This window comes from Macaca fascicularis, chromosome 17, assembly GCF_037993035.2.
Source record: "Macaca fascicularis isolate 582-1 chromosome 17, T2T-MFA8v1.1".
Classification (NCBI taxonomy): Eukaryota; Metazoa; Chordata; class Mammalia; order Primates; family Cercopithecidae; genus Macaca; species Macaca fascicularis.
This window is the reverse complement of record NC_088391.1, coordinates 86,539,179-86,551,589: the sequence shown is the minus strand read 5'-3', so window position 1 is coordinate 86,551,589 and position 12,411 is coordinate 86,539,179. Positions and strand designations below refer to the sequence as shown.

The following is a 12,411-nucleotide window of genomic DNA, read 5'->3' as shown; positions in this document are numbered from 1 at the left end:
TTCCCTTTAACTCCTCTCAAAATAACAAGAGCTCAGGTAGGGAGGAATACTTGCAAAATTAACTAGATATCATAAATATTTGACTGAAAAATAATTCTGGGAAAAATTTAGCTTCAGAAAGATTTATGTTATGCGTATTTATTCTCCTGGTGATGTGCTATATATTGGTACGTTTCCTTTATTGTTTTTCATGGGGGCACAAATTAGGATAAGGGCTACAAAAATTTAATCCATAGCTTGTGATTTTTTTTGTTCATTTATTTTTCTGTCATTTCAGGAAATCCTTTAGCCTGGCAGGCTTTTGAATCTCAGCCAGCTGTTCCAGCTGTGCCTAGTAAGTTCCTATAATAGATGCAGGGCTCCAAAGGTATCTTTAAAATGCTAAACCAAAACATAACTTTTACTTACTATTTTTCGAGACTTTTCTTTGAAAACTAGTGTATTTAGAGATCGCATAATGATTTATTTTGATTCTTGGTTTTGACCTCATTCTAAAACTCAAGACTATGAATATCCACGTGATGTTGTGGTGATTTTGATTAGCCATAGCTATTATTTCACAATTTGTCTAAAAAGGGATGACTAAAAATTCCTTGGCATCACTTTAGTTTATACTTGTAGACTTCTCAAAGTGACACACTGGGTGACTGGGTGACTGTGGTGTCACCACACTTTGAAACTGCTGACACTCTTACTGCTGCAGGCTTTGACAGGTGACCTGTCTGTCCCCACTTGTGGTCAGCCTGGCCATCTGCTCTATCTCCCGGAGCTGTCAAGATTCTGCAGTAAACCAAAAGGACATAATCTTCACAGTTTAGAAACTGACAGGTCGTTGTTTAAAAATACGAGCTAAATAGTTGAGATAGTTGTGCTTCCATTCAGGAAGGAGTAAGGGCAGATAGCCGTGCCATGTGCACAGCAATATGACCACAAGAGGAGTATGGGCTGAGGCTGAGCGCAGGGAGACGGCACCACACACGTGGGCCTAGGGATCTCAAGAGCACTGTGTAGTGACCAAAGGACATTCTTGACCGTGTTTTGGAATTTGCACTACTGGCCAGAAAATGCTGATGGTTTTAACCTCTCAGTCTTCTCGGAGGCTTCTTGAAGTCTCTCGTTGCTTCTTGGAGCTGAAGAAGTTAAGTGGTAGTTAAGGAGAGGAGTGGAGTTTAAGTGCCAAGAGGAGGACTGAGAGAGGAAGAGATGCTGAACTTACAGCTTATGAAATGAAGGAAAAAACACATTTCAGAGAAGGATGGAAAGGTCGAATACTAAATTATTCAAACAAACAATCTTCGGCAGCTGACCAAACTCAAATATATATGCAGGAAAAAAAAAAAAAACCAAACCCAAGGCTATATTTAGTTAGAGTGGTTTTCTCCAAATGGAGTATGCAAAATTATCTATTGGAATGTGGGAAAAAATTATTAGAGATTATTTTTATGTATTAATAAATCTCATCCTTTTACTTTTTTCAAATTTTTTTGTTTTAAAATGTACATATTTGTATTATAGTACATATAAAATTCATTTAAATAAATATGTGTATTTCTGGGGGAACTTTTACTGATTGGGGAATGTTGTCAAAAACTACGGATGCCACTGGCTCTAGAAAATTCCAAAAATAATTTAAAAAAATAGGCCCATAGCTCCATAGGTAGGGGTCCCTTCCAAGTGAGGCCCTGGCTCATCCCATTCCTCTTCCCAGCATACAAAAGGATCTAAAAGCCAAGGTTCTAATGATGGCAGGGAAGTTTTCATCACATAAAAGAAAACATACACTCTAAGATCAGAAAATCTAAATCACAAAGTGAAAGTCAGCTTAGGAGATATGCAATAAATAAATCAGACCTATACCCAGTAAAATGAAGATTTGTAATGTCTAATATAAGGCAGATATGGTCAAACCTGTTGATTCCACCTGTCTATACCCTTGGTGATTTAGACACTAGTCAGTCATTTACTGATTTACTACCCTTTCATAATAAGGGAACGAATTCTGTAGTTTAGAGAAAAGACCAAATTGTGATCAATTTTAACAGCATCAGATCTTTTGATTCTGTAAGCTGGAATAATATCTAGATCAGGAATAGTTAGTATTCTGTGTTTTTTTTTTTCTTGTAAAAGGCCAGATAGTGATTTACATTAGGCTTCACAGGCTAGATGGTCTGTTTTGCAACTACTCAGCTCTGCCATTGTAGTGCAAAATCAGCCATAGACAATACTTAAGTGAAGGAGCCATGTTCCAATAAAAACAGGCAGTGGACTGGGTATGTCTCATGGGCTATAGTTTGCCAGAACTTGATCTAGATTATGCAAGTTGCAAATGGGTACAAAGGCAGTATTTCCAGAGTTTGTTAGCAATTTACAAATAGGAATTGAACACTTTCACTAGAAGCCATTGTGAAGATAAAAAGTGTATACCCACAGAAGTAGCTGATGGCCGGGCATGGTGGCTCATGCCTGTAATCCTAGCACTTTGGGAGGCCGAGGCAGGTGGATCACTTGAGGTCACCAGTTCGAGACCAGCCTAGCCAACATGGTGAAACCCCGTCTCTACTAAAAATACAAAAGTTAGCTGGGCATGGTGCTGCATGCCTGTAGTCCTAGTTACTCAGGAGGCTGAGGCAGGAGAGTCGCTTGAGTCCAGGAGGCAAAGGTTGTAGTGAGCCGAGATCATGCCACTGCACTCCAGCCTGGGCAATGGGAGTGAAACTCTGTTTCAAAAAAAAGTAGCTGAGGTTTGTGGCCAGTACTTTTTAGGGTAAGATTAGAATTAAAATTCTGTCTTGATAAAATAAAGAAGCAGTAAACTAATAGACCAATACCGTTTAGTGAAAACAAACTGGACAAATAAATAGTCCAGAGAGGACTCTCAGATAAGAATTGTCAAATATTTGAAGAAAGCAGTGGAATCTAATTTTCTGGAGAAATTTAAATTGAAGAGCATTTAGTCTTAGTTAAGTTGGGCAAACCTCTTTCCACAGGCAGTGACTAAATTAATACCTTCACATAATGTCTTCCAGCCCAGTGATTAGAGTACTTTTCAAAACTGGTTTATTGTGCATGAATGTTCATTGCAGTGTTATTCATAATAGCTAAACAGTGGAAACAACTTATATGTCCATCAACTAATGAAAAGGTAAATAAAATGTGGTCAGTTTATAAAACAGAACATTATTTGCCCATAAAAATCCATACTGATATTTATATGCATGCTACAGCATGGATGAACCTTGATACCATTGTGTTAAGTGAGCAAATCCAGATGCAAAGGACCACATATTGTATGGCTTCATTTACTATATGAAATGTCAATAATAGGCAAATTCATAGAAATGGATAGTAGATTAATTGTTGCCTGGGGATGGGGAAGGGGCAGAAATGAGGTGTGATGGGTATTGGGAATGGGCATTTTGAGGGAGGTGATGAAGATTATGTTCTAAAAGTGGACAGTGGTTGTGGTTGCACAGCCCTGTGAATATGCTAAAAAACCACTGAATTGTATATTTTTAAAAGGTGAACATATCTCCATAAAGCTGTTATGAATATAAGTTTATGTTAGTTGTGTAATATCTTTGTCACTTGAAATATTTGTCCCTTATGGTCTGTATGTATCTTGACTAATTTGAGGCAAATTTGGCTATCATCATGTTAGGATGCTTATGCTTTAATTATGGAACCTCTGAGTTTTTCCTTTTTATGCTGTTTCAGTGAATGCCCCAGCCCTGCACACTTCAGAGACTAAATCTAGTCTGCCAATGGCACAAGGTAAGTTTCAGTAATAGCCTCAGCGTTTTATGTGCAGTTGCCACCCGGAGTTAGATAACTTATTAACCAAAAGTGATTCTGTGGAGGTAATTTATAATAAAACAGGAAACATTTTAGTGATTGCAAAAACAGTTATTAAAACTGCAGTCTTCGTGTGTAATACTGTTGTAAACTGGACATATCCTCCAAAGTCTTAAAGTATAAAAGGTGTAGATAGGTATAAAAGGTTGCCAGACTCACAAGTAGAGATTTTAACTTGAGTAGTGTCTTGGTTATTTATGATTTTTGTGGAAAGCAGTAGGTGTTGGGTAAGAATGGTCTGCTACCAGACCAGCCAACCAGCACATGCCACAGGGCATATGTGGCTGTTTTTATAACTTTCAATGTGGCAGCAAGTCACCTTTTCTAAACAAACGGTTTGAATGACTGGTTGGGAAAATCTAGAAAAGACATGTAATGGAAACTAAAGGAAACAGGTAGGAAGCACTGGGTGAAATCATTGCCAGGGTTCAGTTCTTGGACCAGATCAAAAGGGTGATAATTGTTATTCACATAATCCAATAGACGGGCTGAATGTTTGTAGCTGTATTTCACTTTTTATACAGTTAAAGTGATTACAGTTTTTATAGTATGTACTTTAACATGATGTTTTCCTGTGGTCTGTTGGATATTACAAATGCATTAAGATGGGAGAAGGGCCATCTTTTTCCTGTCTCACATACAGTTGCTGCGGAATCCAATGATTACTTCAGTCTTCTTTCATTTTTGGTCTTTTAAAAAGGTTACACGTAAATCCATGATCTAACTGGTCAGTATAGTGGCACTTTTTGTCTTCATAAATATCGTGGTCTGTATACCATGAACTTTAGTAATAATCCTTTTTACTCATGACTGACTCATGAAGTGTTTATTGCACCTTATTTTTTTTCCCGAAGATCATTTCAGGTGGATCAGTTGTCTTGAGTATGTGATCACAATATGTGATGTATAAATTCTCCACATATTGATCTTCTTATTTACAAGTGTTTAGAGCATGCAGTTTTTTCCTTTAGACCAGTAACAGATAAAAGCACATTGGACATAAATAAATTTGCTTTAATATTGAATGTATAAGAAAAGTATCTAGCAATCATTCGGTATTCATATTATTTTATGTCAGGTCTAAAATCTCTCTATTGCGTCCTTTTGTAAAGCACTACTGGCCACTTCTCTTTTGTACTTCAACAGTGTATTTTAGTTTCTTTTACTTCCCCGCCCCTCTACTTTGTTATCGTTAGCTTTCTGTATGACATTACACAAGGTCCCAGTTTCTTTGTCATATATTTTTGTTGCTAACTAAAGGACACCCCCGTAGGTACATTAAGCTGTCTGGGGTTAATTCAAGGGTTTGGACAAATCGATCATTTCTAAAGCATGTGTTCTTGGAGACCCTACCCTCACTGGCCCAGAGCTGCATGAATCAGTCATGCCCCCTTCCTGGCATCTGCTGGGATTGAAATGCTAGTTTTAAATGCCAACCAGACCTGGCACAGGGCCTACAGCCCTTGGATGGGGATCAAAGCTGATTTGTGAGCATCTCAGTGGGCAGGAGCTAGGAAGAGACTTGGCCAGGGCCCGCCAACGTCCCCCACCCCATCAGGCCAGCTTCCCCAGGGCAGCAGGGGCAGGGCAGGTTAGTCATGGATTGCATAATGTTTATTCGCCCGTTCGCTCTCTGTCCTTTGTTCCATCTCAAAGCTTGATGAGGTTCTTTACCATGAAAAATCTTGCGATTCCTTACCATTGTGGGTTGAGTCCCCTGGGAAACAGACTGATACAGAAGTTTACAGGTGGGATGGGGGGGTGCCCTCGGACAGCACCTGTGAGAGAAGCAGTGTTGGGCGAAGGGGACGTTAAACCCAGGTGCAGCTGCAGTGGAGGCCTCAGCCAGCCCTGCTTCAGAGCTGCAGAGCTGGGATGAGTGCTCTGGCTTGTCCTCCACTGAGGCAGGGGTGGGGGCCATTGCCCCTTGCATTGATTTCTCATCTGATGGGGGCTGCCCTGAGGAGAGAGTGAGCTAAAGCAGCCTGGAAGGAATTCCACTGTAAGCTGCTAGGAGCCAACCTTGCCAGTGCTTCTGTCCTGATAGGATCTAGGTAAAATGGGAACCCTGATGGCTCCCTGCTTTCAACTCTGCTACACAAGCTGAACAGTACAGGCAGTAGGTTCTGATTCAAAGGCAGTTGATAGGATGAAACACGGGTTCTGGAGAAGATAAACAATCAGGTTCTGATTTGAAGGCAGTTGATAGGATGAAACACAGGTTCTGGAGAAGATAAACAATCAGGTTCTGATTTGAAGGCAGTTGATAGGATGAAACACGGGTTCTGGAGAAGATAAACAATCAGGTTCTGATTTGAAGGCAGTTGATAGGATGAAACACGGGTTCTGGAGAAGATAAACAATCATGCTTGATCCCCATCCCCTAGTATGTGTTTTTACTGGACAAACCTCAAATAACTTTTTGTAGTATTTTCACCACTGGAGACCACTTTGCTCTTTGCTCATGGGGTTGTGACTAAATGGTGGTATTAGGATGCCCAGTAAATAAAGTAGACTTTGTTGCTGTTAAACTGACCCGTACACCAATTGCTTAGGTTGCCTGACCTGATAATATGGCCCACTTTTAGAGCGATGAGTGCAGTGAGGATGCAAAATAACCACTTTCCCCAAAGTCTATGGACACCTGCTAGGTTCCACCTACATGTGAAGCCCTCCTTTAATTTGGCCTATAAATTGTGAGGGGCTTGTGTATACATGACTTTAATTGTATATAGCTACAATGATGACCACAAAAACTGGAAGCTTTTTTTTTTTTTTTTTTTTGAGACTGGGCATTTCTCTGTTGCCCACGCTGGAATGTGCTGGTATGATCATAGCTCACTGCAACCTCAACCTTCTGGGCTCAAGTGATCATCCCACATAGTTGAGACTGCAGGGGTGCATCACCATACCTGACTAATTTTTAAATTTATTGTGTAGACAGCATCTCATTATGTTGCCGAGGCTGGTTTCAAACACCTGGACTCAAGTGATCCTCCCACCTCAGCCTTCCAAAGTGCTAGGACCACAGGTGTGAGCCACTGCACCCAACTTACAAACATTTTTATTAGACTTTACAATTATTATGTTTTGCTCTCACAGCAAGTATTCTACATCTTGAAATACTGACACTTAACACAAGCAATAGTTGATTGTCCAATACATGACAGGTGGTGTGCTCCAGACTTCTGGCGTATTGTGTCTCTTGATGGAAAGAAAGATGGCTTCCCCCACTGGACACCACTGGCCCAAATAGTGTTACAGAAGTGGGATGGAGACTTGAAAGGAAGTCTCAGTTCAGTGGAATTCCACCCTCTAAAGGAGAATGGGCCTGTTCCCTGTCAGGTGACCATGCTTACGTGCAGTCACAAGAGGAAATGTTTGGATATGCCAATAAGATCTCCTAGACATATATCCTGGAAAAGCTCAGAAGAGTCTTCAGTGAACATGTCTTTGACAGGAGTTAACATGCCACGTGTAGTTATGTTTCTCTAGTGGTGTTCCGCCACTCCTGCTTTCCTTCCTTCACCGACCACTGGGTAATGACAGCTGTGGGCCACTCCTGAGGGTAACGCCAAGGCGGGCATGACAGAGATACAGAAACGAATCAGAAACAAAGTCTGTCCCCAAGGAACTTATAGCTTATAAAGGAGACCACATGTTTATAAATATGGTGCAAGGTGAGAGTCACTGAGAAATGAAATGGGTATCCAGGCAGGGGAGAGATTTTCTCCATTTGGGAGACTCTGGGAAGACTTCCTGGCGTAGCTGATATTTGGCCATTTGAGCTGAGTAGGAGGTGAATATGTTGGGATGGCATCCTAGGCAAAGCCAACAGTAAGAAGGAAAAGGTGGCAGGAAAGCAGTAGATGTGTATTAGCAGTGCAGAGTAATTACTTGGCCACGCATAGAGAAGAGGAGGAGACGTGAGGGAAGTGAGGTTGGTTGAGGGCGTTCATGGCAGCTGTTGAGTGCCAGGCGGCAGCTGTCCAGGGTCGTTCTTGGGGCAGTGTGTAGCCGCTGAGTGCTCTTGAGGCTGGGTGTGCAGAATTAGAGAGCTGGGCTATGGGAGGCTTGGCCTGACCAGAGCGTCTGCAAAGAATCTGAGCTGGGGAGACCAGTTGTGGGTGTGGGTGATCCTGCATTTGAGATTCCTCCCCAGGAGTCTGGGTTGTGGTGACGAGAGTGGAGAAGGAGTGGACAGACCAGCGGTTTGGTGGAGTTGGCAGAAAGGCTGAGCACCTGATTGGGGACCAGGGCCAAGGCCAAGGAAGGTCAGAGCACAGTGAACTCTGATAATGGGTGGACAGCGGTGGCATTTGAAGAAGTCAGGAAGACAAGCCTAGTGAGCGCCAGTGGGCAGGCATCATTGCTTTGTGGCCAAGTGCCCAGACTTTGGAAGCAGGCAATCCAGATTCACAGCCCAGCCCTAAGCTGTGGGCTTAGGGACTTTTCCTACCAAGTGCAGAGAGCAGCCATGGCTACCGTAGTGGCCATTGTGATGGGCCAGCAAGGCACAAGCCACTGAGTAAGCTCTGGCCAGTGTTAGCTTCTAAGGTGGGCACAATGAAGTCCCGCTGAAGTCAGCCAGGGACAAAAGGGCAGGGCTAGTTAGAGGACCAAGAGCCTTTCTTCTGGAGACAATGGTAGGAAACTGACAAGGATTTTTTTGAAAGCTTTCGGCAAGTTCACGGGAGACTCAGACCTCTGAGTGTTTTGACTCTCACCCTGGATCTCAGCTCAGGACAGCATTAAGGTGGTCTTACTCAGTCATAGGCTGCATTCCAGAAGTTCACCTGAAAGTAGTTTCAGATGCATTTCTCCCATACAGCCAATGTTACATACATTGACTAGGTTGCTGGCTAAGCTGTAAGAATCTATTTGTATATACCTAAATCTGTCTGTCTGTTTCTCTTTCTATCATCTCTCTATCATTTATCTATCTGAAATAGAGTTCTAGAAATACCCTTTAATGAATAAAAAACAGACCCTTTAAAGTGGGAAGCATTAAATTTGAGATACCACACATGTGGATCCCTGCCCGGCCACCTGATGAGCACTCAGTAACTGTTGGCCATTTTTACCCTGGCTCGTCACCCACTCCCAGGTCTGGTGGTAGAATGCAATGACCTCCCACTTGGAGGTAAAAGTGGAGAGCTGGTGGGGGGAAGTGCACTGTATCAGTCTCCAAACTGAAGGTGAGTGAACCATGCACCAACTTTGCTAGTTGCATTTCATTCCATGCCTAATGCCTGACCACCATCATTAAACCTTCACCCAAAACCTGACCTTCCCCATGAAGGAAATTACCTTCAGTTGATGGGATAGGGTTTGGTTTTATGCCTGCTGCTGGCAGGTTTCCTTGTGTATACATATAACATTTCTCTGGGAATAGTCATCCAAAGACCTCATCTCCCCTGAGTGCGGTTGACGTTCTGGGGTGAGACTGTGAAGAGTCCTTCCTTATCTGCCCAGCTGTGGGGCCAGGGCATTCTCCAGCCCCGGAACTAGGTCTTGAAATGTATCCATGCAGGTGTCGAAGAATGACTCTCAGTCTTGCTGCTGACTTCTCTCCTGTCGTTCCTCTTTTATCTTGTTGGTCTTACCACTTGAATACCATGGGGTTAGCACCGGGAACAAGTGGGAATCCCAGGGCCTTGGGAATTATTTATTTTTTTGTAGTTGAAATATTTTCATTAATTTTCTGTTTAGCCACTTGATCGAAATACTTTATAAGTAATGAAGATCTTTTGCAGTTGTGCCCTTGTGTCGTAAAAGGCTATTGCGTACTAGGTTGATGAATAAGAAACTCTAACTTAATTATTTAAAACTATACTTTCTGTAGAGTTTAGTTAATGGAAAGTACATAGAAACTGAAGATACCATGAAAAGGTGACCATCTTTGACTGATTGCCTCAACATTTTTTCCTCAGTAAATATTTGCTATTTAGGCATGATTAAAATGCTATGGAATTATATCTTTCTAAATCATTTGAAAGGAAACTAATGTTACTTTGCTGTTGTCCTGTTTGTACTGTTCTTATTTTTCCTTGTTAATAGAACAGGCATTCTTGTCGCACATACTGGAACCAATAGAAGAACTTTCAGAGGAAGAAAAAGGTAACAAAGGGCTTGATCAGGTTTACCTGCACATATTATATTTATATATCAAAACCTAGGCCTGGAAAATATGAGCCAGTGGTTTTTATTCCACTACATCAAAACTAGGAAAGACATTTAGATTTGGATTTTACTTCCAACCCACATGGAGTATTCTGTTATCCTATTCCCCTAATATTCTTTTCTGCTTTCCCCTGCTTCACAGTATTCTTGTGCAAGCAGATAAGAAATTTTCTGTGTCAGGGAACTTGAAAAAATATTTAAGTCTTTATTTTAATGCAGATTTTTCTGATGAGATGACATGTTGACGCATACATGTGTACCAGATGATCTGAAAAGATTTGTGTCATAGTGGTGATTTATCATACCCTTAATCTGAAATGAATTGGTGAAATGCTTATTTCCAAATTATTTTTAATAGCAAGAAAAGCATAATGTCTAAGTTCTGGATGTGGAATATTTATATGCAAAACAATATCTTTATGGTGGAATTTGGGAGCTGTTACGGGTGTTGGGAGATAATTATTACTGCTTACTCATTTTATTTGATAGTCCTAAAAATTATTTTCTGTTGATCAGTTTTTAAAATTTATGAAGAAAGCTTTAATTATAAGGAACATTTTCTAATGCTAGATTTGTAGATTTTGAAAACAATTATATTTGAATCAATTTATCATAACTTTTTCTTATTAATTATAATAATTCACCATATATCACTTCTTTAGGAGAATTGTCATATATCACCATATATCACTTCTTTAGGAGAATTTAAGCAAATTGTCAATACTTATATGGATTCTGGTTTTGTCAGTTTTGTCAGGAAGAGAAGTCAAATGATATGTATTCTAATATGTAAATTCAATATTTATTATAACTCTTCCCTTGTTCTCTAGACATTTACCAGTTTTTTTTTTTATTTTTATAAGGCTACAAATTGAGAATTCACTAGATCAGGCATATTCATAATACCTATATGAGGTATACTTTCAAGTCTAATCTTGTTATGCTAGTGATCAGTCACTTGTTGATGTTTTTATGGGGTTTGTTTATTTTGCTTCCATGTATCTTTGTAATTTGTCTTGACTTTGTATATTTTAGACAGACCATTTAGCTTAGGATTGCATATCTTCCTGTCCCAATAGTTGTTCATGTTTGGCACTGATTTTGAAGAGTTTGGTTTTAGTTGCTTCATTTCCTGCTTATTTCTTTGTAATTGCTGTTCCAATGTTTAGAAACTTGCTTCTTTCAGAAACAAGAGTGACTATAGGTGCATTAAATTACAAAAAGCCATAAAAGCTTGTTGAGGGAAATTTTGGGGTACTGTGATGAGCAAAACTTTAAAAGATATTGTCACCTTCTTATGGGGTCCTCAGCCTTGTTCCATTGTTAAGCAAATAAATTGGGGTGGGTCATTCCCAGATACTTCCGGCACCTTAAAGATGGCCACAACCCAGGCATCAAACGAGATCCTGCAGGCTAAATCGATTCCACAGACGCTGATTTATTCAAGCTGCAGTGTTGGCAAATATTTTATGATCGGTTGCCAATATTTAATTGTAGTGCAATCTACACAATTTAATTATCTATTGCTACGTGATAAAGTCCCTTCCAACTCAGAAATTCTGGTTGTTGTTGTTGTTTTTTAAATTATTGGCTTCGTGCCACAATACAATACCCTGGAAACCCTGGGTCATGGTCTACTGAGCAACATTTAGCAGGGCTGAGCCGCCCCTGCCGACTGTGGAAGCAACCTCCGGTTTGCCATAATCCCCCTCAACTCTTTTGCCCCATGTTGCCTTCTTTGCTTTATGTAGGCATTTGAGCTTCTGAGCCCTATAAAGTTGAAGAGAAACAGTGCTTTAAAAATACTGTCTTTAAGTGATTTTCAACCAACCCTGTTGGTTTCCCAGAAACGGGATGAACAAATCTTACCCTATTTGAGTTCTGAATAATGACACATCATTTTGCTTGCAAGTAACATGCTTCCTCTCTCCTACATACATATCATTTACTGATGTCCAAGACATACAATCCCGTATTCTTTGAAGAATCTGTGAAACATGTCAGGAGGTTCATAGAAAAGGTCTCGTAATTTCAAAACTGGGACTTCAGGTCATGTAGTTCACACTCATTTAAAAAATGACTAGTGAGGGTTCCTATAGGAATCATGATTGTCCACCATCACCCAGAGTGGTCTTCTAACTTCCAGTTCCAGGTTTCAGTCACTGCATCCCTCTGCCTGTGCTTTTAGAGTTCTTCCAGTCAATGTAAGAGGGTAGCTTGGAATCACTGACAGCAAACACCACCATTGGTTGCTGCCACATTTAGGGGGCTGGACTGGAAAAGAAAATAACCCTTGCCATGCTCCATGTGTACAGCTCTGGCAGTAGATAGGAGAGTGCTGAGGATCATGGAAAATACCTCAGGGTCCACGTGCAC

The 12,411-nt window shown here is 40.7% G+C and overlaps 2 protein-coding genes across 12 annotated transcripts in view; one reads left to right on the top strand and one right to left on the bottom strand.

Moving 5' to 3' along the window:
• CLDN10 (claudin 10) overlaps positions 1-12,411 on the bottom strand; it is a 206,593-nt gene that overhangs the window by 28,022 nt on the left and 166,160 nt on the right. The window lies entirely within an intron of this gene.
• The window catches only part of DZIP1 (DAZ interacting zinc finger protein 1), a 63,419-nt gene that overhangs the window by 34,881 nt on the left and 16,127 nt on the right, over positions 1-12,411 (top strand). For 5 of the 9 annotated variants that reach the window (XM_005586108.4, XM_045377248.2, XM_005586105.4 and 2 more), the window contains 3 exons: positions 278-334; positions 3,715-3,771; positions 9,913-9,972. The exons of 2 other annotated variants lie outside the window; for them this stretch is intronic. In XM_005586108.4, the coding sequence (XP_005586165.3) occupies positions 278-334; positions 3,715-3,771; positions 9,913-9,972 (174 nt within the window). The remainder of the gene's footprint in view (positions 1-277; positions 335-3,714; positions 3,772-9,912; positions 9,973-12,411) is intronic. 2 more of the 9 variants (XM_074021277.1, XM_065533399.1) reach the window with 1 other exon arrangement.